At 46.9% G+C, this 27,796-nt stretch overlaps 2 protein-coding genes across 7 annotated transcripts in view; one reads left to right on the forward strand and one right to left on the reverse strand.

Annotated features, from left to right (window-relative positions):
* On the forward strand, window positions 1-25,202 carry TMEM53 (transmembrane protein 53). Of its 3 annotated transcripts, none has more exons than XM_081308940.1 (4): window positions 1-163; window positions 13,477-13,598; window positions 17,478-18,221; window positions 24,915-25,202. In XM_081308940.1, exons 1-3 carry the CDS (start codon window positions 103-105, stop codon window positions 18,156-18,158), a joined length of 864 nt encoding a protein of 287 aa, XP_081165066.1. In that variant the 5' UTR covers window positions 1-102; the 3' UTR covers window positions 18,159-18,221; window positions 24,915-25,202. The 3 variants fall into 3 exon arrangements, with proteins under 3 accessions (XP_081165066.1, XP_081165067.1, XP_081165068.1); XM_081308942.1 differs by having other exon boundaries at window positions 157-176; XM_081308941.1 differs by lacking the exon at window positions 13,477-13,598 and having other exon boundaries at window positions 27-163.
* Window positions 20,897-27,796, reverse strand: part of LOC308657345 (E3 ubiquitin-protein ligase RNF220) — a 19,214-nt gene continuing 12,314 nt past the window's right edge. For all 4 annotated transcript variants that reach the window (XM_081308937.1, XM_081308936.1, XM_081308939.1 and 1 more), the window contains exons 5-11: window positions 27,567-27,663; window positions 27,282-27,368; window positions 27,089-27,144; window positions 26,878-26,956; window positions 22,850-22,958; window positions 22,634-22,708; window positions 20,897-21,881 (exon numbers count right to left, since the gene is read on the reverse strand). In XM_081308937.1, coding sequence (XP_081165063.1) covers window positions 21,810-21,881; window positions 22,634-22,708; window positions 22,850-22,958; window positions 26,878-26,956; window positions 27,089-27,144; window positions 27,282-27,368; window positions 27,567-27,663 — 575 coding nt within the window. In that variant the 3' untranslated portion in view covers window positions 20,897-21,809. The remainder of the gene's footprint in view (window positions 21,882-22,633; window positions 22,709-22,849; window positions 22,959-26,877; window positions 26,957-27,088; window positions 27,145-27,281; window positions 27,369-27,566; window positions 27,664-27,796) is intronic.

Genomic DNA, 27,796 nt, shown 5'->3' on the forward strand with positions numbered 1-27,796 from the left:
GAGACTGGGCGGTGCCCAGGAGGCGCCCCGGCGAGGCGCGGGTTCGCGGGTGAGCGCCAGAGGTCCGGCTGTAGGCCTGTGCTGAGGGCCGGCACCTTCATCATGGCCTGGGCTGACCTGGACTACACCATCGAGATCCCGGATCAGCCCTGCTGGAGCCAGAGTATGGATCGAGGGTTGGGTCCTGTCGTGGGGAGGTGACCTAACAAGTCTGAGGGTCGCGAGCGCAGCTGTAGCTCTGCCGGTCTCGCGGCCCCGCCCTCTCGCGTCCCGCCCCCTCGCAGGGTCCTGCAGGTCCTCGACTTTGTGGGGCGCAGAGAGCCCCGCCCTTTTGTGGGCCCCACCCAGAACGCTCCTCCTCCCGGAGCGTCGCCCCTTCCTGCGTCAGCGTCTGCTGTATCGGGGTCTCTTTTTCTGTTTTTTTAATCCGTAGTTCTGCGTCCCGTGCCATTTTTGTTCTCGTAGTCGTTGAAGAATGCCTGGGGTAGGGTTCCTTCTGATTCCTTTGTTTGGGATCGTGCTTCCCTCTTCTCGCCTCTTCTCCACTTGTGGCTAGGGGCCCTAGTATTCCCGAAGGAACAGGGTTCCAGGGGTCTCTGGTCCTCGAAGAAGCCAGGAATGCAGAAGGGCTAGTCTTCCTTCTCCCCTTTTCTTGGCAGTGGTTAATAAACTAGTTTCGTCCGTCAGGTAGAACTCTGTTGAAATCCTTGACTCCTCCTTTTTAGTAATTGGATGATTTTTGGTAAGCTACCCACTCTGAACTTCAGTTTATTCCTCCTCAAAATGAAGGTAACTGTAGCAAACACCCCCACTGAGTTGTTGGTCACACAATTAGAATTATTTGTGTGACAAGCCTGGCATAGGGCCTTACCTGCAATGAATTTAAAAATTGGCATTTAGGATTGGCATTATCTCCTCCTTCTCCAGTCGTAATATTGAACAAAGATGTGTGGGAGACTCCACAAAATTAATAGTTTTTAAAACTGTCCTGAGTCCATGTCAGTGTATGTTGGGTGGCCTGTAGAATGGAAGGAAAGTTGTCCCTGCTGGGAATTATGGTAGTGGAGTCTCGGTGTACAGGTCAGCCTGGGCCCAGCCTATCTGGCCTGCATTTCTCCAGCATTGCATTCAGGCCTCCAGTCTCACTGCCAGCAGCTCAACCTCTTATATTGCTACCACAGTGATCTTCCAAATGCAAAGGTTTGAGCTCATCACCACTTTTCATAAAACCCTTCAGTGGCTCCTTATTGCCCTTGGAATAAATCAAGTCCAGATTCCTTAGTATGGCATTCAAAGTCCTTCATAATTTAGCAGCCCTTGCTTACCTCTTTGATCACTGTCCTTCCGTTGTTTAGTGGGAATTTTATGTTCTGGCAACACCAAATGGCTGTGATTCTCCACACATTTCTTGCTTCTCTGCCTTTGCTTCTGCTCTTTCTTCTGTCTGGAATGCCCTTTCCCCTCTGCTGGCCTGCTCTGCCTCCACTTGCATCCAGCTCACCATGTAAGGCTTAGCTCAGATGTTGCCTCCTTCAGGAGAGTCTTCCCAGACCCCTCCTGTAGAATTTTGTTGTTGTTGTTGATCTCTCTTTTTTATTGTGGCATACATCCTGTGGCATCTTGTGTTCTTTGGTTAAAGTCTGAGAGGTCAGCTCCTAGACTTTCAAAGGTAACATGGCTCTGACTACCTGTTTTTCCCTAGAACTCAATCTGTTGGTTTAGGGCTGTTGAGCTTATAGATGTAAAAATACTTTTGAAAAGTTAAGTCAGTTAATAGTTTTATCCTTCGAAAGCCTTCAGCTGCAAAGGCTCTGGATCTGCCTTCTGCGTGGTGAGGAGGACAGAAATTCTCTTTCTCCCCAGGTGGGCAGCCAGACAATCTTGGTTCTCATTTCTGCTTTACCTCTTACTAGCTCTATGGCTTTGGCAAACTATTGAACCTCTCTGAGCTTCAGATTCCTCCTTAATAATAAGGGTTATTAGGGCAGTGACTGAATATATGTGCCTGGCATAGTGCAAGTGCCGAGTGCATTTCCTCTCTTAGGCCTCCCCTTTTGGCCTCCAGAGACTCAGGCTTAGAATTTTGTCCTGTACCCCTTTGCCAGCATGAGTGCATTCTGTTGCTAGCAGCCCCGCTCCGCTCCCCACCCCCCCAAACATCCTGGTCTGTTGGAGGCAACTGGGATTATTAGAAAGCACTTCCCTTTCTGGAACCACAATAGGCCTTCCTGCCATTTCCATTCTCAATTCAGCATTTGCTGTGTCCTGGCCTTTGGTTAGTTGGTGCCACCTCAGAAATGATTCATAGACAGGCAGCCTTCAGGAAGCTGTGGTTTTGGGGAGGGAATGAAGATTCTTAAGCAGGTGGTTTCAAAATGATATGGTCACTATAGGGCTAGGGATTGTTGTGGTGGTAACAACACAGAGCAAGAAATACATATTCCTCTTTTCAAGAGACAGTGTCTCTTGAAGAAATGCCTCCAGAGCTTTTGGTTGTTCCTCCACCACCTGATTGTGCTGACCTACTGCTTTATTTCTTCCTGTCCTTCCCTCTCACAGTGCATGTCCCACAACTGAGCTGTAGATTGCAGAACCCCTCAGAAGGATGTCAGGACACTGTGATCCCCTGGAATCTATTTGTTCCCTCTGCAGAATGTTCCCCTCCAGGCCGACATGGCTGCACAGAATGACAGTCTTCAGGGACCCTAGAGATTGTTTCTCTTCTGCAGTGGTGAAGTGTGCAGGATGGTCATATTTAGTTTTGGAATTGCTTTCCCCCAATATTTGAAACCCAAACTCCAGAGCCGGCACTGCTGTTAGTTGACAGAGAGGTGAGCAGCTGATGCTGGCTCATCTGTTAACTGGAAGGCAGCTGCAGATTGGAGTCATTCAGAGCCCTGGGTTTTGTGGGCCAGGTTGGGCAGCAGAGGATCCTCCGCTGGGAATTTCACCAGCCAGTATGTGTGGTTGCCTGTGCCCAGGATAGTCCACCTGGCCTTTGATCTGGAATCTGTCCTTCCTTTCGTTTTCTTGGGCCAGGGACCCCCTTGTTCTCCTAATCCCCAGCTCCCTTTCATTTCTTTGGGTGAAGGTTGTGTCCTGGGGGCTCCCATAGCACTGTATTGCTTTATGTAGTGCCTTTGACAGTTTTATTCATTGTTGCCAGGGCCTGGCAGTGATGAGATGCCAAGCTAGCTGATTGGAGTCACTTGGAAGCACTGTGGGTCCAAGTCAGAGCTGCTCTGACATCCCAGCTGGGCTGTGCCACCCCTCCTCCCATTTCCCATCAGAGAATGATCAGCTGAGTCCCACTCAGGTCCCCTCTTTTTTTTTTTTTTTTTTTTTTAGGGTTGAGGTTGGAACCCAGGCCCTCTCACATGCTAGGCAAATGTTCTACCACTGAGCTACAACCGAGCTCATGCTGCCTTCTTCTTTTTTTTTTTTTAATATTTATTTGTGTTTTTTAGTTGTAGTTAGACACAGTACCTTTATTTTATTTTTATGTGGTGCTGAGGATCAAACCCAAGGATTTGCACGTGCCAGGCGAGCGCTCTACCACTCTACCCCACCCCCATGCAGCTTTCTTAAAGGCACTTTGTGCTACTTTCATGTTCAATGAACATTTACAAAAAGTTATTTATTTATAGAATTAATAGGGGTGGGGTCCTGGGCTGGAGACAGTGGTCTTGCTCTTAAACAGAGACCTCAAGGAGATCACAGAGAAGGGAGGTGAGGGGCTTTAGATCCCTAGACTTTATTATGAATCTGCTCTTTTTTAGTCACTGGTCATGGTCAAAGAGCTGTACCATCTTTTTAACCCTCAGAGGAAGCTTTCACTGGTGCCAGGGAAACTGCTGAGGACCACTGTGGGGGTCATTGTGGGAGATGAAGCTTGGGGAGACTGATTGACCTGTGGTGAGCAGAGAAAGTATAGAAGGGCTCTGAGGGAAGTCTTGGAGTGAAGTGGCTGGAGGGGGGCAGGCCCTGGCAGGAGGCTGAGGTGTACTTTGGGTAGAGGAAGGTGAGTGGAAACCCTCAAGAGCTGTTAGGTCTAAAAGATCCAGGAGAAGACTCGATCCTCATCTTGTCTTTGGATCCTCAAAGGCTGTTGCAGCCTCCTTCTTCTCCCTCTTCCAGAGGAGTTTCATTTTTTTTTTTTAATCCTAATGCCTTTTCTTTCAACCATTAATAAAAGACCCTTTCCAAGTGCCCACTCTATGCCAGGTGCTATATTAGGCCCTGCATTCGAGGTCCAAGCTGATGCACCCTTTGCAGGCCTTTTTCTCTGACGGTTGTACTGACACGATTGACTGTGCCCATGCCCTATCCACATGCTGACCTGCCTTTCATTATTTTATTAATCCTCACAACCATCTTGTGAAGTAGGGGTTCTCTTAATTCCAGTTTACAATGAGGAACAGATGAATGGGGGAGGTGAAGTATTTTGTCCAAAGTAATTCCAGATTTCAGTTTAAAAGCCTTACTCTACATCTTGTGCATGCAGATTTCAGCTGCCATTTGAAAGAGCTGCCTGAGTACAATGCCATTTCTAGGAAACAGTGAGAGGCATGCACAAAGAAAGGGGTGTCCATTCAAGTATTTTTTATTACAGCCCCAGATTGGAAACAACATCATGTCTAATAATAGGAGATTGGTCCCCATAAATTATGAAACATTCTATAGCTGCTCTGCAGCCACTAAAAATAATGGTGTAGAAATATATAAACTGACAGGGAAAGATGTTCACAATATATTGCTAAACGGAAGAAAGCAGATTACAAACAGTATGATTCCAATTTTTTTAGGTATTCATTTTCTGCTTTTTCATGAACATGCATTACTGGTGAAGTAATAATAATTTTGACTTATTGAACTCTTTCTTTGTGCCCGGTACCTTGCTAAGCCCTCCATAGTCATATCTTATTGAATTCTTTGTATTATTGTCCCCATTTCACAGATATGGAAATTAAAACTTAGAGAATTTGCTTAAGGTCTCTTACATAGTTATCAGATGGCAGAGCCAGAGATTGGAATCCAGGTATAGTTTTGTGTGGTATGTACTCTTAGATGCTACACTACTCTCTTACGCTGTTATTTTGAAAATTAAATGTAAAATAAAGTAATTTTGTTTAAATATAGGAGCAGCAAGACTTTGGAAAGTTTTCTGGGGAGTAGAAAAAATTAAGGATCCTTTTATTCTTCTTTTTTGATCCTTTTATTCTTTACATTTAAAAATCACATAGATATAGATTCTTTGTATTTTGCTTCTGGCTTACAAATAAAAAGCATATATTGTACCACAGACCCTTATGCCTTGTCAGGCCTCTCCTTTGTCGACCCCACTTGCCCTTGGGACATCCACAATCTAATTCATGCCTTAGTTTTATGACTGGAACTGTTGTACAGTATACTTAGTTATAATTCTTGTATTCTTGGTGTCAGTGCTATTTGTTGAGAAATTCTAGATGACAGGGATCCTGAGAGACTAAATTGTTATGTGGAGTGCTCAAGAAGTGCCAGGGAAGAGCTGGGTGTGGTGGTGCACGCCTGTAATCCCAGCAAATTGGGAGGCTGAGGTAGGAAAATCCAAGTTTGAGATCAGCCTTTCCAATTTAGTGAGACCCTTTCTTAAAAATAAAAAATAAAATAAAAAGGTCTAGGGATGTGGAGCACCCCTGGGTTCAATAATGAGTACCACCAAAAAAAAAAAAAAAAGAAGAAGAGTTCCAGGATAGAAAAGAAAGTTCCCCATTGCCAAGGGGCTTCTGGGTATCCTTGACCTCTTTGGATTTGAACTGCTTTGATTAGACCACCTCCCCTATTGTTGTTTTGAAATAACATTTTAACTCTCATTGCAAAAGTGATACATATTGACTTTATTTTTTTTAAGATTTGTTTCTTGTTCATATTACATGTTTTTTTTTAAATTTTAATATTTATTTATTTATTTTCGTTTTCAGCGGACACAACATCTTTGTTTGTATGTGGTGCTGAGGATCGAACCCGGGCAGCACGCATGCCAGGCGAGCGTGCTACCGCTTGAGCCACATCCCCAGCCCCCATATTGACTTTAAATCTTTTTTTTTTTTTTTTTGGCAGTGCTGGGATCAAACCCAGAACTCCACCACTGAGCTACATTCATAGCCCCCAATATTTATTTTAGAAAATGGGCTTAAAATAAAGTCATGAAAAATAATTTTTTTCTGATCTCAGAAATACTTGCTATTTATATTTTCAATGCATAACTTGTGTGTGTATGTTTTTTTTTTAGAGAGAGAGAATTTTTTAATATTTATATTTTAGTTTTCAGTGGACACAACATCTTTGTTTGTATGTGGTGCTGAGGATTGAACCTGGGCCACACGCATGCCAGGCGAGCGTGCTACTACTTGAGCCACATCCCCAGCCCCATGTGTGTATGTTTTAGAGGGATATTCTGTAGTGATTCTACTTTGCAATTTGCTTTTTCACTTAATGTATTACTATTTAAAAATAATAACACAGATATAATTCACATGACACAAAATTTACACTTTTAACATATCCAGTTTAGACTGTGGATATAACTCAATGGTAGAAGACTTGCCTAGCATGCGTAAAGCCATGGGTTCAATTCCCAGTAATACATACACACACACACACATACCAAAAAAAAAAAAAGGGGGGGGGCATGCTGGTACACACCTGTAATCCCAGTGACTCAGGAGGCTGTGGGAAAAGAATCACAAGTTTGAAGCCAGCCTCAGCAATTTAGTGAGGCCCCAAGCAACTTAGTGAGACCCTGTTTCAAAATACAAATTAAAAAAGGGATGGGGATGTGACTCAGTTGTTAAGACTTCTGGGTTCAATCCTAGTTCAAAAAAAAAGTGCAGTCCATTAGCTTTTAGTATATTCTCAGAATTGTGAGACCATCACCACTATCTAATTCCAGAACACTTTCATCACAGAAAAAGAAATCTCATACCCATTAGTAGTCACTCCCCATTCCCTCGTCTAGCTACTTCTGTCTCTATGAATTTGCCTATTCTGGATTTCCCCCTTCCCTCAGTACTGGGGATTGATCTATCACTGAGCTATACCCCTAACCCTTTTTATTCTCTCTTGCTAAATTGCAGAGGCTGACCTTAAATTTGTGATTCTTCTCCCAGCCTCTGTCATTGGGATTATAGCCATGTGCCACTGTGCCCAGCTCAGCTTGAATATTTTATATAAATGGAACCATATGATATGTGGCTCTTATTTAGCATAATGTTTTCAAGGTTCATTCATGTTGGAGCATGGGTAGTACTTTATTCCTTTTTATGACTGAATAGTATTCCATTGAATGGATATATCACATTTTGTTTTATCCATTCACAGGTGATGGGATTGTTTCTACTTTGTGTCTGTTATCAAGTGCTACAATGAAAATTCATGTACAAGTTTTTTTTTTAATTTTTAGTTATACATGACAGTAGAGTGTATTTTGGCAGAATATACATACATAAAGTATAACTTATTCTATTAGGTTCCCAGTCTTGTAGTCATACATGATGTGGAGTTACCCTGGTTGTGTATACAAATACAAAGCTAGGAAAGTTATGACTAATATGTACAAGTTTTTTGTGTGGACATGTTGTTTTCAGTTCTGTTAGGTACATATCTAGGAGTGGAATTGCTGGGTCATATAGTAACTCTATTTAATTTTTTTGAGGAACTGCCAAGCTATTTTCCAAAGTGGCTCTATTTTACATTCCCACCAACAGTTTATGAAAGTTTTTATTTCTCCACATGCTCATTACTTGCTATTATCTGACTTTTTACAGCCATGCTAATGGGCACAAAGTGATACCTCATTGTGGGTTAGACTTTAATTTCTCTAATCTTTTCATGTACTTATTGGCCACTTGTATATCTTCTTTGGAGAAATGTCTATTCAAATCATTTGCTCATTTTAAAGTTGGGTTATTCATTGTTTTGTTGTTAAATTGTAAGAGATTTTTTTAAAAATATATCCTGGGCACAAGCCCCATATTATGCATATGATTTGCAAATATTTTCTCCACATTTTTTCACTCTTTAAATGGTGCCCTTTTAAGTGCAAAATCTTAATTTTGTTGAAATCCCAATTTATCTATTTTGTTTGTTGTTCTAGAAACTATTGCCTAATTCCAGTGGACAAGTATTTAGCCCAGTGCTTTTTCTATGAGACTTATAATTTTAGATCTTCCATTTTTGTCTATGATCTGCTTAACATATTACTGAATATTTCTGTATTATTCAACATTTTTCTTAGAAGTGGAATTACCAAGTCAGAAGTTGCATATTTTTGAGACTTTTGATAATATGTCTTAAAATTGTTGTGACTCTGGCTTCTCCCTATCAGTTGCCTGCCCTTCCTTCCTGTCTCCCCATTGCTCTCATTCTGGCTTCACATTCTCTCCCTCTATTCTCTTTTTAAATTTCTTTTTTTGTAGTTGTAGATGGACAGCATGCCTTTATTTTATTTGTTTATTTTTATATGGTGCTAAGGGTTGAACTCAGTGCCTCACACGTGCTAGGCAAGCGTTCTGCCACCAAGCAACAACCCTGGCCTCCTTCACCATTTCTTGCTACTAGCTTCCTCCCTTTCCTAAGGAACACCGTCAAGGCAGTATGCTAAGAGGAGTGCTGTGGTGTTGGTGGGTGCTGGGACTGTTCAGAGAAGGAGTAACCTAACCTACCCTGATAACGGGAGAGGGCATTGAGGAGGACTTCTGGAAATGAAAAGCAAGCTGATTTTGTAAGTGGAAAGGGCATTCCAAAGTTGGGTGTTTTTTTTATCTTTATTTTATTTATTTATTTTTATGTGGTGTTGAGGATTGAAACCAATGCCTCACACATGCTAGGCAAGTGCTCTACTGCTGAGCCATAACCCCAGCCCACATTTGCAAAGTATTACACGAAGCATTTGTATCCTGGGCTGGGAATAAAAGGCATGTGCAAGGTCCTGGAGGTAGTGTCAGTATAATATGGCAGTAAGAGAGTGGACGTTGGCTCTGTCACTTCCTGGCTGTGTGTTCTTGAAGGGAAAAGGACTTACCCTCTCTATTAGTTTTCTCATCTGCAAAATGGAAATAGTAGCTAACACCTAGGGTGGTTGCAGGAAACAGCATATGTTGACATTCTGGCCGAGTGGCCAGTCCCCTAAGGGGGAGCAAGTGGATGAGGACAATGTTGGGTCTTTTGTTATATAGGAGGCATCTTTGTGTACAGTTTTTGGAGCTGAAGCAGTCTAGACCATCTAGGATAGTGAGTACAAGCTGATCTTTACAGATTCCAGTTTTATTTTTATTTTTTTTTAAAGAGAGAGGAGAGACAGAGAGAGAGAGAATTTTTTAATATTTTTTTTTTTTTTTACTTTTTCGGCGGACACAACATCTTTGTATGTGGTACTGAGGATCGAACCCAGGCCGCACGCATGCCAGGCGAGCGTGCGCTACCGTTTGAGCCACATCCCCAGCCCCAAGATTCCAGTTTTAGTACTTATTAATTATGTAACCTTGAGTGTATAATTTACCATTTCTGTGTCTCAGGTTTTCATTTGCAAAAGGAGAATAACAGTTCCTTGTTTCTAGGGTTGTCATGATTAAACAGTTAAATGTTCGGGCTGGAGATGTGGCTCAAGCAGTAGCGCCCTCGCCTGGAATGCGTGCGGCCCGGGTTCGATCCTCAGCACCACATACCAACAAAGATGTTGTGTCCGCCGAGAACTAAAAAATAAATATTAAAAAAAAAAAACCAGTTAAATGTTGATGATTAAATGAATTGATAAGTACAAATGCCAAATTCGTAGAATAGCACCTGGTGCATAATATTCTCTGTGTTAGCTCTTTTTATTGAGAGAGTTTTGAGATGATTTTGGCACAAAGTGGACTTGTACTTGATTGCTTGTGCAAAGTCATGGAAAGTCTTTGAATAAAGTAGGAGACCAAGCCAGAGACCAAAGTCTTTAGTCCTTACAGATTAGTTGCCAGAGATCAGGAGAGTCTGTAGCAAGAGGGGAAAAGAGTGATATGACCGTGGGGTGAGCAGGAGAGGAGTAGGGGATGGCATGAGAGGGTGGAGGAGTGGTGGTCTGGGTGTGGCAATAAACAACAATAGCTGTAACAGTTATTTTTATTACTCTGGAAAGGGCAATGGGGAACGAGAATGCCAGCTCTTTCTACTGGGATCCATCCTTCGATTTGCACCCATGTTCATTCACTCAGCTCTTAACTTCTGAGTTATGGGCCAGCCACCATGCTGACCATTGGGAGCATGGCCATAAAGAGTTTCCTGCCTTCATAGAACCTACTGGTTAAGGGCAGAGAGAGACAGACATTAAACAACATTAGTTTTGTAAGTCTTAATTCATACAGATTGGGTCATGCCACTTTCCCCATTTCATAATCTTTTATTTGCTCTCCACTGCTGTGGAGTAGACAACCCTGGCTCCTATGCAGGATCAGGCCCCAGTCCTGTTCTTGGCAGCTCTTACAATTACTGCTACTCCCAGGACTACATACTGTGCCATAGGTGACCTATAATATCTCCACAACTCCCTGGCTCTGCTCATGTCCCCTGTCCACCCAGCACATTCCTACCGGGCCTTCAAGGCTACTGCAGCAAATGGGTCTTCCTTTGGGAGACCTTTCCTGGTCACCATCACTCTCCCAGACATGTTTCCAAGGCGTATTTTTGGATTTTCTGGGACTGTAACACCTCATTTATAGAATCAGAAGGGGCAAATGTGGCTCCAGCAGGGAGAAGGTCATGACAAGCCTTTGAGTCAGGAATGGGCATGGAGAGCATGTGTCAGGGAGCAGGAGATGTCCCTGGTAGGAGGAGCCCCTTGGGGGCAATCCCCAGGGCCTGGTTCCACCCCTTTAAGAACTTCAGGGAAATCTTTGGATATGGAAATAGTCAGAATGTCCCGGATGCCAGTTTCTTGAGGGAGAGAGTCATTCCTGCCAAGGGTGCCAGGAAAACCTGCACTGGAGCAAAGCAAAGTTACACATCTCAGAATGGGAAGGGGCAGGCCCAGCAGAACCTGCTCAAACCTTCTCTGAATGTAGAATGCCCCTCTCTGCTTATGGGGGCTGGCCCTATCTTCCTTTAGCCACCAGTGAATGTGACCTCCCTTAGCTGCCTTCTCTGTTCTTGAGATAAATCTCAAAGCCCTTTGCTGGTATCTTGGGGGAACTTCTATAGGCTGAGGAAGGGGAGACTATTCTGAGGCGGCTACACAGAGAGGTAAGTGAGCCTCTCAAGGCAGGCTCTCGGAAATCTAGTAGTGTGGCCTCAGAGATTCAGCACTTCCAAACAGTAGCTGTTGATTACTACCCAGGAGGCCATCTCAATCTGAGCTTCATGGCCCCACTTTATGTATCTCCACCAGAAAGGCCAGGGCAGGCAAAGGGCTGTCCTGGCAAAAGACAGGGGAACGTCAGGCTGAAAAAGGCAGTGAGAATATTTAGATAGTTAGAGCAGGGCCAAGGCCAATGTTGGTGGCGGCTGGGAGGGTTGGCAGGTGTCAGCAGTGGACTGAGACACTGGCAATTTCTGCTCCAGCCTGAATTGCAATGGGCCCAGGATCCCTGTGGGTGCGGGCAGTTAATCTCCGAAGGCCAGAGTCACCACTACTAGAGAGCAGGAACATTGAACTTTTCAATCACATTAATTTCCACAGGAAATTGTTGTCTTCCTTTTGTCCAAAGGTTAGTGATTTATATTTACCATCCTCTTAACTAGCCTTGAAATTTACTGTTGCCAGGTCACCACCAGCATCCATAAATTTCAGGATGGCAGCTGAGCATAGCCAAGTGACTTGGTCCTTGCAAAAGTACATCCCACCCTTTCAGGGGGTGACTATCTAGCTACAGACAGTCCTTGCACAGTTGTCCTTCTGGGGGGTGGGCATTCACTTTGCAAGGAAACGAGGTGAGTTCTATTAGACAAAGTTGCAGGAGGCCCTTCAGCAGCCATCAGAGACAGCTGGCTCATGCCTGCCAGCACATCACCCAAGGAAGGTCTGGCTATGGGCAGTGGCACAAGAGCTGTTCTAGGAGTTCAGTAGGAGCCAGATGCCTAGCTCTATGCTCCCTGTGACACAGGCAAGACACTTAATCTCATTCTACTTTTATGTTAGAATGTAGGTGTGTGTTTTCCTGGCCGGACAGGGTGGGAGGTTTGCTAAAACCTGGAGTCATTCTGCCTCATGTTCCTGTTTACACTGTCCTATCCATTGCTCCTCTTAAGATCTTTTTTTTCCATCAGCTCTTGGAATTAGAGCAGAGACTGAGGCTGGCAAACTTTTTTTTTTTTTTTTTTTTGGTACCAGGGATTGAACTCGGGCACTCAACCATATCCCCAGCCCAATTTTGTATTTTATTAGAAGAAGGGTCTCACTTTTTGCTGAGGCTAGCTTTGAACTTGTGATCCTCCTGTCTCAGCCTCCTGAGGCACTGTAATTACAGGTGTGCGCCACTGCATCCAGCTTGGCAAACTTTAACATTTATTTAAAATTTTAAATATTTTATTTAAAATTAAAAATTTATTTAATTTTTTTAGTTGTAGATGAACACAGTATCATTATTTTATGTGTATATACATATTAAATATATATATTCTGTGGTGCTGGGGATTGAATCCATGGCCTTATGTGTGCAAAGCAAGCACTGTACCAACTGAGCTATATTCCCAGCCCCTGGCAAACATTTTCTGTGAAGGCCATTAATATTTTAGACTCTGTGAGCCATACACTCTCTGTTGTAATTACGTTTTAGTATGAAAGTAGCCATAGAGAGTAAAATAAATTGGATGATATGGCTATATTCCTATTAAAGTTTATATGTGACACACAAATTTAAATTTTTTAAAAAATATTTCTTAGTCACTGATGGACCTTTATTTTATTCATTTATTCATATGTGGTGCTGAGAATTGAACCTAGGGCCTCACACGTGCCAGGCAAACACTCTACCGCTGAGCCACCACCCCAGGCCCACACAAATTTAAATTTTATATAATTGTCATATGTCACAAAAATATTATTATTTTGATTTTTTAACCATTTAAAAATTTAAAAGTCATTTTAGCTTATAGACTGTACAAAGGTGGTGGGCCTGATTGGGCTAATGTTTGCTGATCGCTGGTTGGAAAGGGAAGTTACCTGGAGAAGGTGTTCACTTTCCCCTCCTGGGCTGTCTTTGAATCGCTAAAGAAAGGTGCCCTCAAGAGAGCTTTCTAGTGATGCCACAGTTCTTCCTGAGAGATCTGTAGAAAGGCAGTCTATAGAAAGGCAGTCAGGGCAGGACTGGGGCAGGAGCCCTATGGGAGCCTGAAGCAGAGAGGCTGGTGGGATGCCTGGGCCTGGCACCTGTTGATTTCCTGCCTTCAGCCACAGTGGTGTTGGCTTTGGGTCAGTCAGTACCCCCATCCTACCTCCCGTGTTGACAGTCCACATCTGTGTTTCAGAGAACAACGCCAGACAAGGTGGGAAGGAGGCAGGGCCGCGACTGCCTGTGGTGATTCTCTTGGGCTGGGGTGGCTGCAGGGACAAGAACCTTGCCAAGTACAGCGCCATCTACCATGAAAGGGTGAGTACTGCAGGCATGTGGATACTCAGATGTTGGGATCCTGCCACCTTGGGTACTCTATGGGGAACTCCAAGCCTCTGGCTGCCTCACCTCTGGGCTGCAGTGAAAGCTGACCCATTCTGTGACAGGCCTAGGAATAGTGTTAAGAACAGCCTGTGAGGAAGATGATGGGGTCATGGGGACTTTGGCAGGATTATCCCCCGCTTTGCTGCCAGCTTTGTGTCCTAATCTAGCTCCTTCAGTCCCCTGACCTGCTTCTCTCCTTGAATCCTGCGGTGGGCAGCCTTAATGTTGTCCACACTGGTGGAATCAGCCCAGGCCTTAACTCCTGTTGACTGGTGTGCCAGGCATAGTTCCTGCTCCCAGGACTTTCTCCTTTTTTGCCCATAGTACCTTTTCACATTCCCAGAGTCACAGGGCCTCTTGGAGGAGTCATGAGGCTTCTCAGGATGCACTAAGAGTTGACTGTAGAGGTGGTAACTGGAGAGGGCCCTAGGAGAGCCTGGTTATATTTTGGAAGCCCTTTAAAAAAAAAAATTAGTTGTAGATGGACTCAATACCTTTCTTTTTTTATTATTTATTTTATTGGTGCTGAGAATCGAACTCAGTGCCTCATACGTCCTAGGCAAGCACTCTACTACTTAGCCACAACCCTGGCCCTGGAAGCCCTTTTATGTCTTTGGTCTCTGACTCTTCTCTGCCCTCCTCAGGGCAGGTCTCCCCAAAGCAACCTTTGGCAGGGGTATTGGTTTAGACAGCTCCAGATGCCAGCTGGAAGGTCCAGGCAAAGGAGTAGGAGTCACCTGGGAGAAGGGCCAGCTGGTGCCCCTTTTCTTGGTCTCCTTCCACTGACCAACGTTTATGCCATGCCTGAGCAGCATGGAAGCCCTGGAACAGGAGAAGGATTGGGGGAGAAAAGTAGTTTTGAATTTGAAGCCTCCTCTCAGCCAATAAGCCTGGCCCACCTTTTGCAGGCTGCCTCACTCCTCAGGTTATCTCAGCTCCTGAGCTCCACTCACTGGCTAGGCTTGGTCTAGCTTCTTCATTAGAATAAGATCTTTGAGGGCGGCTGGGGTTGTGGCTCAGTGGTAGAGTACTTGCCTAGCATGCATAAGGCACTGGGTTTGATCCTCAGCACCACATAAGAAACTAAATAAACAAAATAAAGGTATTGTGTCCACCTACAACTAAAAATATTAAAAAAAAAAAAGATCCTTGAGGGCAGGCAGAAGAATAGGAGTGATTGAGTGTGCTCAGTACAGAGAATGAAAGTGCAAATGTCTAGAGGTGAGGCTTGGTCGGGGGAGGGTTTTCAAGGTGATTTAAACAGGGGCACAATGTTAGATTTGCCATTCAGAAAGCACCTAACTGCAGAGTAGGGGAAAGATTGGAGGTGCTGGGGCTAGAAGCCAGGAGAAACTTTGGAAAGGGTGCAGTGACCCAGGACAGGGTGGTCAGGACCGTAGGGCTAGTGGTGCAGGTAGAAGGAAAGTGATGGGTGGAGGAGCTTGTCACGAGATAGGAAGGTAGCTCATAAGAGATTAGGAGTGGGCACAGGGATGGAGAGGAGGGAGCATGTTCTGGGTAGAGTGAGGTGTGTTTTTGAGACAGGGACACTGGAAGAGAAGCCACAGTTTCTGGGGTAGACGAGATCCCTCAGGAGTGTAGAGAGGGAAAGAAGAGGGCTGGGATAGCCCTAAGGAAACCAGACTTAAAGAAGTAGAAGATGAAGAGAATTCTATGAGGAAAGGAGGAATGGAGCCAAGGGAGGACAAGAAAGCCCAAGAGGACATGACAGAATCAACAGAGAAACAGACCATTGTAGGTGAGGGAAGGAAGATGTTATGTGGGCAGAAAGTGTGAGGGAGAAAGTGTGAGGCAAGATTCCAGGGCAGGCAGAGGGGCTGAAGGTACAAGGCTGGTGGAGTAGCAGCCTTGGCAAGGAGGGGACTGACTTTATTCCCTGGTAGGAGGAGAACAGGATGGGTGCCGAGAAAAACTTCTCCAATCCCAAACTCCAATATTTAATTTCTTTTTAGAGACATAGACAAAGGTTTACTATGGAAAGCAGAGGAACATTCAAGGGAGAATGCAGGGCCATCTCCAGAGGGAGACAACCTTCATTATTTAAAAGAAAATAAAAACATCATATTCCACTGCCTGGAGATGACCTCGGTTTATACCATAGGGTAGCTCTTTCCAGGTTTTTTCTGGATCTTCTCTTTGCCTGGATGAAATCTATCAAGTGTACCATTTTGAAGCCTGCTTTTTAAAGTTCATGCTTTCCACCTTCTCATGTTAATTAATTTTCATCACTTCTAGTTTCCAATCCATGTTCAGATGCCCAAATTGTCCTCAAAGTGTTCTTTACAACTGATTTGCCCAAACCAAGATTCAATCCAGGATTACACATTGTATCTAGTTTTTTTTTTTTTTTTTTTTTTTTTTGTTGTTGTTGTTGTGTTCCTTAGGCCTCATATCCAGACTAGCCCCTTTTTTCATGATTAAAAATGTTCCTTTTTTTTTTTTTTTTTTTATCAACTGAAGGGACTGGGTTGCAAGGAAATATTTCTAGGAGTGTGTAATCCTCAGGTGCTGCCAGGAGAAAAGTGTGATGAGGATGGGCTGGCCTCTATTAGATTTGACCATCTGGGAATATGGGTGGCCTTAAGTAACTCCCCAAGCCCCAGAGTGTTGGGAGCCTCCAGACCTAGCAGGTCTGGGTGATAGGAGGCAACCTGGCTGACCATCCATTTGGCTGTGGGTCATTTAAGAACTGTGTCCACATAATTTTCTCCTGGTTATTGTAATCATCACTGATGATTGTTGCAGCTGTTGGTTGAGAGTTTACTGTGTGCCATGTGTTGTTTTGGTCACTTAACATACTTTTTTTTCTCATTTAATTTCCACCATAACCTTAGGAGATGGGTGTTATCCCAATAATAGATGGGGACACAGACACAGAAAGAAGTAAATTGTTCTTTATTCATACTGTTGTTAAGTGCTAGGACCAGGAATTAAATTCAGACCTGTCTGACCCCAGAGCCTGCCCAACTCAGATCCCCATGACAAAGGGTGCTTTGTCTCTAGAATAGGTTTAGGAGAGGGATTAGGCCCCAGGCAGGGCCTTTTTCAACAGGCCTAGAAGGGGACCTGTCTGGAGGTTTTGAGGTACACTTGGCTCAGGCAGTGAGGTGTCCAGAAGCCTAAAGGGAATTTGGGCCCAGATTTTAGAATTTGAGGAATAGTATTTACTGTATTTGGAATTTCAGGGGGAGTCTGAGGAGTGATCCTAGGCTTGGGAACCAGACAGATTTGGGGGTCAGGCTCCTGAAACCAGACAGTATGGATTTTGTTTTCTGGTCCTTGGTGTGGGAAGAGGGAGATGACAGTGACCAGAGATGGATGCCATGAGGGTCTGGCTCAGAAGTGGCCTCTGGTAGTCGAGGCTGGGGGCTTGTAGGCTGTCTTAGGTGTTGTGTCTGGGAGGTAGGGAGAATGGAGAGAAGTCGCTGCAGCAAAATATAGGCAAGCAGTGAGACTTTAAATGTACAAGGTCTGGGGTAGGCTTATGGTATGAGAAGAGATGTTCTGGTCACTTTCAAAACGTGCTCATCTCCAGGCCTCATATACCATCCCAGAAGCGTAGTCACCATGAAGCCATGAGTCCAAAAATGGACCTTGAGTATACTTTCCACTCCTGCAAAGTACCTGTGTCTGTGAGTAGTGAGCTGGTGCTCAGGCTGAAGCACGGCCTAGAGCTTTGCTGGATTCCATGGCTCTATGGAAGTTGGGGTTACTGGGCCTTTCGGATGTATCTTGTGCTCACCACCCCCACTGCATCCCTGGGGATTGATCAGGCTTCTCTTCTCTCCCCAGGGCTGCATCGTGATCCGATACACAGCCCCATGGCACATGGTCTTCTTCTCAGAGTCCCTGGGCATCCCTTCACTTCGTTTGTTGGCCCAGAAGCTGCTTGAGCTACTCTTTGATTATGAGATTGAGAGGGAGCCCCTGCTCTTCCATGTCTTCAGCAATGCTGGCGTCATGCTTTACCGCTACGTGTTGGAGCTCCTGCAAACCCATCGGCGCTTCTGCCACCTGCGTGTGGTGGGCACCATTTTTGACAGTGGTCCTGGTGATAACAACTTGGTAGGGGCCCTGCGGGCCCTGGCAGTAATCCTAGAACATCAGCATGCTTTGATGCGCCTATTGCTCCTGGTGGCTTTCACCCTGGTGGCAGTCCTGTTCCATATCCTGCTTGCTCCACTCACTGGCCTCTTCCACACCCGCTTCTATGATAAGCTACGGAATGCAGAATCCCACTGGCCTGAGCTCTACCTCTACTCGAAGGCAGATGAGATTGTCCTGGCCAGGGATGTGGAACGCATGGTGGAAGCACGCCTGGCCCACCGGGTCCTGGTACGCTCTGTGGACTTTGTGTCATCTGCACATGTCAGCCACCTACGAGACTACCCTACTTACTACACAAGCCTTTGTGTTGACTTCATGCGCAGTTGTGTCCAGTACTCAGGTCCTACTCCAGAAATAAATGCCTGACCTCCCACAACCTATGTCTGTCCTGGGGGACTTCTAGTGGTCCTAGTGGGCAGGAATGCCTGGGTAGGTTTCTGTGGAAACTTGTAGTTGATTATTCAAACAAGTGCACCAGTCAGGCAGCTGATTCTTGTGGCATTCAGCATGTAAAGGGTTAAAAAAGCAGGGGAGGAGGGGGTTGAGGATGAACCTCAGAGTTGATTTTAAAAAAAAAGTTGTGGGGCTGGGGAGTGGCTCAAGTGGTAGCGTGCTCGCCTAGCATGCGTGAGGCACTGGGATCGATTCTCAACACCACATAAAAATAAAATAAATGTATCGTGTCCACCTAAAACTAAAAAATAAATATTTTTAAAAAATTGTGATAAGAACCCTTAACATGGGATCTACTCTCTTAACATAAAGTTCCAAGTATATGTAATACACTTATTAATAACACCTATTGTTAACTATAGGTGCAGTGTTATATAGATCTGTAGAACTTAATCACCTTGCACAATGGAAACTTTATACTTGTTGCCAGAGTTGAGTTGATTTTCTGACTGGAAGGTGAGCTTTATTGGGGAGGTGCCAGAGGGTAGGGTCAGGGCAGAGTCCCACAACATAAAGCATGAATCCCACTTGCCCATTCATTCAGAGAAGCTTCTCTGACCTCATAGCCCAGGAGTCTGAGGTAGATGCTGGATTAGCTGAGGATGCAGGGGTTTGTGCTGCCCAGCTCCTCCACATTTTGCTAGGAAGCCACTGCGTCTGGGAAAGTTGTGAGCTGTCTGTAAGGGGCAGCTGGAGTGGGAAGCAGTGAGACAGCAGTGCTACAGTAGGAGCTGTGGCAAGTTAACTCTGGAGTCCTAAAAACCAGAACCAGGGTAAAGGGAGTTTTGGCTGAAATGATACCATCTCCTTGAAAGGAGACTCATTTGATACTCAAATGAGTCTCCTTTCAAGGAGATGGTATCATTGCAGCCTGCAAGGTGAAGTGCCTTCAGCCTTACAATTCTGTTTCATCTATCATTCTGAGAGTCACTGCTACACAGTGCTGGCACATAGGTATTCAATAAATATTAGTTGATCAAATGAATTTGTTGTGGTAATCAAGAGGCCTGGGGGTCAGGGATAGGCTTTCAAAGTTTAGCAGGCAGTGAAGCAATGGCTGGAAAACTCTGGGTTGGAGCTGATCCCTGATATTCTTAGGGGTGATGGATTCCCTCTCTCTAGGGCCAAGTTCTGCCTGCAGGACATCAGTCCTCTGGGAGTCCCTACTACTGTTGCTGATTCCTAGGCTGTGTGGCTGCATTCCTAGCCATGGCCAACAGGTGGCAGTGCCGCCTGTGCCATGAGACAACAGCATGGCTGGCTTCAGCAGAATGCCCTTCCCGTGGGTTAATGTGCCTATTAGAGAGCACATGGCCTCTAGGGTGGGGGTAACCAGCTATCATGGACCTACTGAGTCCCAGGTAGAGGAGAGAGGGAATAGAGATAGAAAAGAAGTTAGCCTGACTGGAATCTGTTCTTGCCATCACCCTTACCTCCAGAAGGCCCACTCTTTCAAGCCTGTTTCTTTTACAGACCCTCAGCCATCAGTGGGGGGCTGCTCCACTTCCCCGGGGACTATATACATTCCCTGTGACCTTGGGCCCCAGGATCTATGTTCAGAATATTTGGAGCCAACAAGCAGGCATGGGGCAGTGAGGCCTTTCCTGGGCTCCAACCAAGAGTGGCCTGTCATCTGCATTTCCTCTGGGTGCAGGAGGAGGCAAGAGCTGCCAAGACCTGATGATTCTCTGTGGGCATTCTAGAGGTGGGTGTCTAATGGGATTTGGGGAGATGGGAGGTAGGCCTGGCTGTAAGAATGTGTCAAGGAGTTTGGAGTCATGGAAAGACTCTGGGCTCTTGAATTTTAACAGAATTTATCAATTTATTTTTTTAATTACAACGACTATGACTACTTTTTAAAATACCTTCATTTATTTGTTTTTATATAGTGCTGAGGATCAAACCCAGTGCCTCCCATGTGCCATGCAAGCACTCTACCACAGCCCCTGCTCCCAGAATCTATTTTTCTTAAGATATCTTTCTGTTGTGGGCAAGGACTGGTCTGCACTTGCCTGAGAGGCATCCAGGATGCTGGTCTACCTAAGCAGCAGTGGGGAGTTAAGGGAGTGACCAACAAAGTGCTCTGTAGCCAGTGCTAGAGGCCTAGCTCTAGTTTCTTGAGAGTCCATCTTGGATAGCAGGAGTTTCTACTGTTTAATTTGGGGCTCTAGGCAGTTACCTACACCAGGCTTGTGGGCACTAGGATGAATAGTATAAAAGCCCAGAAGCCCTGAGATTGTGAGCCTGGGGGCACCTTTCAGGGGACTAGAAAGGAACAGAAACCTGGGGCTTGGGTTTTTAACCCAAGCCTGCAGTTGCTCCTGCCCTAGGTTGGGGGATAGAGCTTGCATCCCCTCTGTACCCCCAAGCTCTGACCTCTTCTATGATTAATGAGCTGACGATTCTGCATCAATAAGGAATTAACCTAGAGCCCCTACCCATCAATAGCCAGGAGCCCAGCTCTCTAGCCCCACCCCCACTCATGCTGGAATGCTCCAGGGCCCCTAAGCAGACCAACCCTGTATGGCTCTACACACACCTACATCTAAGTCCTCTCCCCAATACTGCTGCCTAGAATTAACCCCTGAACTGCCTCAGTCCAACCCGTACTATCAACTCTCTATCCCCCATACATATACACAGGCAACAGCTGTTTATATTGGTTTAATCCATGTCAAATGTAGTTTACAAAGGGAAAGGACAAGTACCTTTGTATAGAATATACAGACACAGCATCACACCATGGGGCCCACAGGAGGGGCAAGGAGACAACTTTTCCCTGGGAATAGCATCTCTACTCCCAGGAATGGTTCTTAGCAGAAAGCTGTGCAGCCAGGGGCGCCTTCAGTCAGCCCCGACCTCAGCTTCTGCTTCAGCTCGGGACCTACTTCCTGCCCCACCCTCAACTCCTTATGAAGAGCCCTATGAGCTAAGACTAAGGAGAGGGTCATGTCCCTCAGGGCATGTACCCCATGTCTGGGAGAAGAAATATACACCACTGAACACCGAGCACATGGGAGAGGGAAGGGACGCCACGGGAGAGGGAGAGGCAGGTACCCTAAGAGGTGGTTGGGCCGAGCCCCCAGCCAGCCCTGAAGGAGGCACTGCTTCCAGAGTTCTTAAAAAAACAGAAGAAAATAATACAACCAAAGGTGGGGGCATGGAGGGCAAAGGAGTTGTCCCATTTATACACAACATTGTAAACATACATGGTCTATATTACATGTGCTTCAGTCTGGTGTTTGCATGTCTGTCTGTCCATCTGGGAGCTGTATCTCAGGAGCCTTGCCCCTCTACTCCCCACCCCTACCTCCCTGCTCCACCCTGGGAACAGAGGCCCGGATGGGTATGGTTCTCAGGCTTGGTGGGAGCCAGCAGGCAAGGCCTGGGCCTCAGCCTCCATTCTGGCTCCAGAGTCCTGTGTGTGTGTATGCTTGTGTGCGCGCATGTGAATATATGTACACGGGGAACCTGTGTGCAAGTATGTACAAGGGGAGAGGGTCACTGTCACAGAGGCTGGGGGCAGATGAGGCTGCTCGAGGCAAGGCCTGCTGGGTGGCTAGCTCACAAGTAGATCCTCCGAAGGTCTCCAGGCGCTGTGATGGTGTTGCACTGAGGGCAGAGCTTCTTGGCACCCTGCAGGGGGAAGAGGGCTATGATCAGACACGTGCCACATTTATCCATGTGAGCACTTGGGCCTACAGCCATGTCTCTCTGCACTAGTGTGTGCTGGGATTCTGGTTGTGTCAGCCAGGCTGGGGATGCATGGGCGGCCTCTGAGCAGGCAGGCACGCTCCTGTGTTGGGGGGACGTCAGGATCAAACCGCCTGGCCAGCCCCGCAGCGGGAGCCCCGGTAATGAGAACAAGGCTGGGTCCAGCTGTGGCTGCCGCGGCCCTAACGAGATTACATGCGGCCTTTGATCAGGACACAGAGCCCACGTCCGGGCCTTTTATTGCTGTCTCCGGGCGACATTTTAATGGCTGCTCCTGAGCAAAGAACAGGGCCAGGAGCAGAAGGAGCTTAGTAATGGGAGGGGGAGGGGCTGAGGCCCTGGTCCTGCTTACCCACCACAAGCCTCCTCCTGACCTGGGGTCTCACCAATATGTATGATGTGGTGGGCCTTCTAGGGGCGTGGGTGGTGGAAAGGAGAATGTGGTGAGCCCATGGAGGGGAGAATTTAATAAACCTGAGGTGGGGGGCAAAGAATACAGTGATTTTTGGGGTGGAGGGTACAGTAGATATGCTGGCCCTGGCTCTGTTCTATGCTCCTGTTCTTCCTTATCCCTCACTGCCCACCTCCCCTAAGCAGGTACAAGCAAAGGCATGAACACCCGGGCAGTGCCCCCCCAAACAGCACCCCACTCCCCAACTTCCACACCACCTCACCAGGGTCCGCAGCCAGCATTCCTCGCAGTGCACATGCCAACATTGGATTGACGTTAGGGGCATTGAATATGAGTCCTAGGGAAAAGGTGGGCAGAGAAGGAATCACTGAGGCAGGAACACCCTTCAAAGAGCCTAGATCATAGTTGCAGTGACCCTTTCCAACACTCCAGAGCACTAAAGCCTGACCAAGGGCACCCCAAATTCCCTCTTACTTACCATGCAGATGAGGCATTTGTATCGGTCCCCCCGAGATAGCTGCCGTTCAAGCTCCCTAACCCGAGCCTTCAGGGCCTCAAATGTGGTCACAGCTGAATCTTCAGTGATTCTATAAAGAAGATGTACAGTTGGGTAGTAGGCTGATATCCCCAATCTGAACCTCCAGCCTGTACCTCCCTTAATCCAGAACCACATGTGTTTCCTAGACATCCCACATGCTCTTTCTCCAATGCCCCATAGCTGCAAACCCCACTTCAAAACTAAACCCACTCTTTGTTCCTCCATCTCCACCTGACGAATTTCCGAACCAGATACCTGAGAACCATTCTCAATCATTCTGAGTCATTTTCAACTTCAAAAATCTCTCACTTCTCTCCTAATACCTCTGGAATCACTCCCTTCCTTCCACCTTTACCATTTCTGGTTGGGCCTCCTGGACTATTCTATGGATAACTCCACTAACCTGAGCAGCAAATAACTTCCCCGCTCTAGTCCTCTATCTCCATACCATCCTTCCAGCACCTAGAACTTACATAGTGAAAGCAAATCTGACCATTTTTACTCCAACATTTCAATGTCTCTCAGACTAAAGCTCTAAAACATTTCTTCTCACTCTGGCCCTGTCAGCCTGTACTCCTCATCACCCTGCCTATCCACACAAACTGGGCAGTGTCTCCAAGTGTACCACCCTTTCCCAGTCTCTTGGCCTCTTTGCACTTTGTTTCCTCTGGGTCCTCCCAACCCCCTCGCCCAAACTCACCGTTCTGCTTCATCATCAGTACTACTACTGGGGAATTTCGGGGCATCCTTTATCCAACTCGACCCCAACAGTCTAACTGCAAAGATCTTTGTGTCCTCCACTAGACTGAGTTCCCTGAGGGCAGGCTGCTCACTTGGCCAGTATTTACTCTGGACATAAGCCCCACTTCTGGCATCTGAGCATGAGTAAACATATGCAAAATGAAGAGCTAGTCCAACCTCTAGGGAAAGAGAGATGTGGGGCTGGACAGATCCCATATAATCTAGGTCCCTTTGCCATAAGCCTGGCTTCCCTCGAGGGCTCCTTGTTATTTCTTCCTAGGCCCATTTGATACCCTGGTAAGCCTCAGCCTGTTGTCCAAGCCCTGTACCACAAGGTCCCTATGACTTTTCCAAGACCGGTCATACTGCTGAACAGGGAATAGTTAGGACTCTTCAAGGATCCCTCCTCCCCCTCCTAAAACACTAGTGAATAGGGCTACTCACAGAGGGAGAAAAATACCTGCTGGAAGAGTAGAAAAACTGTACTGGGGATGGCCTTAGGGAATAAGTATGATGATAATACAAAGAAAATAGCTAAAATTTATTAAGCACTTACTAAATGCCAGGCATTATACTGAGGAACTATAATTATTATCCTATTTACACCTCATAAAAACCTTGTGAGAAGGTTCTAATATTCCCATTTCTATACATGAAGAAACTAAAGTACTGAAAAATTAAATAGCAACCCAATGTTCACAAAGATTTGGGGAGATGGGATTCCAAGGTGGCAGACTGATCCTGTGGTCAACTGTGTGACTGACTGTTACTCTATACTGGTTTATAAGGAGATGGATCTCCAGGCTAAGGGAACAGTAGAAATAAAGACCAAGAGGCCCAAGAGTTCAGTTGGGCTGGAAGGCTCACTTATAGGTAGGCAAAAGTTGCTAAAGTGACAGAGCACACTTGTCTGGCAACTCAATTCCACAGTCAGAAACGGAACTATCTCATGGGTGATGGGAATTGTGAGGATATTAGAAGAAGGGTGTGATAAAACAGCTAAGGTTCCACAGGCATTTAATAAGAATGGAAAAAGTAGGACTGAACAGTAGGGAGGCCACAGGTAGAAACACAGTGAGGTGTGACGTGGGCATGGACAATATCCTGGGGGTGCCTGTTCTGCCAGCTTGGGCGAGACAATGGTCCAGAAAGCTTGAAGTGGCTTATTACTGTTAGATACAAGTAGTCTTGGGGGATGTAAGAAGGGAAGTGGTAACATTTGATGGGCAACAACAAACTTCAATCTCTGATTTTTTTCTTTTAGGGTGCTAGAAGCAACACAGAATATAACTCCCTAGTGGTCTGTGTTCCTGCACTGGGAGTGCTCTAGATCCACCAGCTCATGGATCCATGATTCTTTAGGCCTTGCTTCTCCAGGGATGCTGGGAAAGGCTGTCTCCAGCATACTGATTCCCACTCAGTCTCCTGGCTCTGGAAAGTCTTCACCCCACCCTCACAAGTACCTGCATAGCTGGCTCCTTCCCTGGCATTCTGCCTGATGCCATATGTACCATCTCCATCTTGATTGCTGCTAATAAACTCCTGATAAGGATGGGGAGTTGTGCTCCCTTCTCCTCCAAGACCCATGCTAGGAATTTCAAAGATGGGAAACAAATGCCTAAGAACTCCAAGGCCACATCATAGGCCAAGATACAGCTCCAAAGCCCACCTGTCCTAGATTTGCTCAGCACACACCTGGCCTCTAATCTTTGCTCTGGTGAAATACCCAGTCCTCCAGCCCCGGACCCAGCTTGGTTGTGAGCTATTCCTGAACCCCCTCCAGGACATGAGGAGGTCAGATTCCCAGAGGAAGCCATAGCATCCTGCCTTTCCCCTTCCCTGGAACATGAAACAGATCTAGGGCAGGATTCCATACTTTGTGGATGAGGAAGACAGAAGTCATGGGGACGGAAGGGCTCTAATCTTGGCTAATCCAGACCTCCTGGTGATCTTTGCACAGGAGCAAGCCAATCCCCAACTCATCCCGAGAGCCCTACCTACTGGAGCCTGTGCTCACACAGGTGGGACTTTCCCCAGCCTTGGGTGGGTAGCACCTTCATGGATGGTCACTGGCTCTGGCCCCCCATCTCCCCCTCAAGCGCCATCCCTGATTAATGATCTTGTCTTTCTGATTTATGAGCAGCCCCTCCAGACGAGGGTGGGTGCCCCTTACTGCCCCGCCCGCCCCGCTCAGCTGGAGTAGGAGAGAATTATTAAATAAACATCCATACGTCATTCCTCCCCCCCAAAAGCTGGTTGCGCCGAACCTGTACGGCCCGCTCCGGCGCTGACACGGAGCAGCTGCAGTGATTCATGGGCAGCCGGGCCCTGCGCTGCGGCCCATACATCATGCCAGCAGCACTCGCGGCCCCGGCCGAGATAAACTGATCAACCACAACGGGCTGGAATGAATTTATGACAACACAAAATGGAGGGAAACAAATGGGAGGTGACCCTGGGCCACCGACCCAGCCCTGCACTGGCCTGCAATCCACTCTCCTGGCAGGAGGCAAGATGGAACACTGGTCCTAGAATCAAGAGGCTGCCTTTTAACCCCAGGGAACCTCCCCTGCAACTGGAGGGAGTGGAGTGGGTGCAGGGAGATAAGCAACGGCCAATGGCTGCAGCTCTAGGCAGCCCATACTGGACAATACCACCTCCTAGGGCCAGAACTGGTCTTACTTGGGCTTCTGGAAAGGCAGTGAGATGCCCAGCTGATATCAAATCCTTGTGGCTCCCAGGGATAGAGGCCAGAGAGGCTGCCCGGCCCTAGGTAAAGTACTAATGGATCTCTTTTTCCTCTGCTAGAAAATCCTGGCCAAAAATTCCTACCAGAAGTGATGAGACCCAATGCTCCTGCCTAAAACCCACTGCGAGCGCCACCCGGGACAAGAAAAATGAAACCAATTTAGCTCCCGATTAAGAAACAGAAACTGGAGATGAATCAAGTGCGCCGGCTGGGCTGGGCGGCCATACATCACATTCCCCGGGCGGAGGCCGGCTCAGCGGGCAGGCAAGCAGGCGGACTGCACCTCCCTCCACCAAGGCTCCCAGGGCTGTGGCCCAGCGATCAATTCACAGAGTCACGCTTAGCACCAGCTGGGCTCCAATGCCGGCTGTGTGCCCAGGGCAGCAGGACTCAGCTACACTTGGGAGGGCCAGAAGCCCTGGCAGCAGCCTTCCTTCCAGCAACCCCCGCCACCCTGCTCCTGCACAGCCGCACTCACTTCTCGATGTCACTGTTCTTGCACGTCTTCTGCATGGCCTCCTGCTTGCTGCTTTCACCATTGCTGGTAGATGGCATCTCTGCAGGGACACAGGGACAACTCATACTTTGGACAGAATGGATAGCACAGGTGAGGGCTTGGGCTTGAGTCAGTCACCACTATCTAGGAATCCCTCTCACACCCATTACTGCTAACCTGGGTCAGGACTTACCATCACTGGCCCATTTAGAGAACTCAGGTGTGATGCGGGTGCTGGGAGGGCCACCACTAGAGAAGAAGAAGAAAAAAGAACACAGTGAGGCCTGAAGGAATACAGACAACCCTGCAGGTGGGTACTGGGTTGAGCCCTGCCTCGGGCTTTCTATCCCACCACCCCATCATGCTACGCCTGTGCCCACACTTGCTTTAGGACTGCGCCCCGGAGTGCCTCTCTCTCCTTGGCTTCACCAGGTTCCTCGCCTGTGCAGGGGATGACGTCAGCCTCCGTGTATCTGGCATGGTGGTCAAGGACAATGGATCCTAGTTTTGTTGTAAGCCACGAGGGCAAAATGCTCAGGATTCCCCGTGGCCAAAGTTGAGCCTCTGACCCTGGAGGTGGTGTGGGCAAGTACCAGAGGTACTAGCTACTTTTCCTATTCCCAACGGCCTTCTGTGCCAGCCCCACCTTGCCCATAGAGACCCAAGGATACTGTGGCTTCCCATACTCCAGAGTGTCATCCCCATCCACATCCAAGTCAGCATCACTGTCCGGGTTCTCTTTGCCGCTGCACATGACGAAGCCAGAGCCTGTGGGAAGCAGGGTATGAGGAGGGCCATGGACCAAAAAGACTAGGCCAAGTGTGCTTTATATGCTGCCTCTAAGTAGGGATCAGGTAGGAGGGTGAGATGAGGCACAAATAGAAACTTGGGCTTGAGATAT

The sequence above is a fragment of the Spermophilus citellus genome, assembly GCF_964194105.1.
Source record: "Spermophilus citellus genome assembly, chromosome: 9".
NCBI lineage: Eukaryota > Metazoa > Chordata > Mammalia > Rodentia > Sciuridae > Spermophilus > Spermophilus citellus.

Bases quoted from the DNA above. Each gene is read 5' to 3' on its own strand.
- TMEM53 (XM_081308940.1), top strand. From the start codon at position 103: ATGGCCTGGGCTGACCTGGACTACACCATCGAGATCCCGGATCAGCCC. The intron at 164-13,476 runs GTATGGATCGAG...TCTGTGTTTCAG, and splicing joins TCAGCCCTGCTGGAGCCAGA to AGAACAACGCCAGACAAGGT. The intron at 13,599-17,477 runs GTGAGTACTGCA...TTCTCTCCCCAG, and splicing joins GCGCCATCTACCATGAAAGG to GGCTGCATCGTGATCCGATA.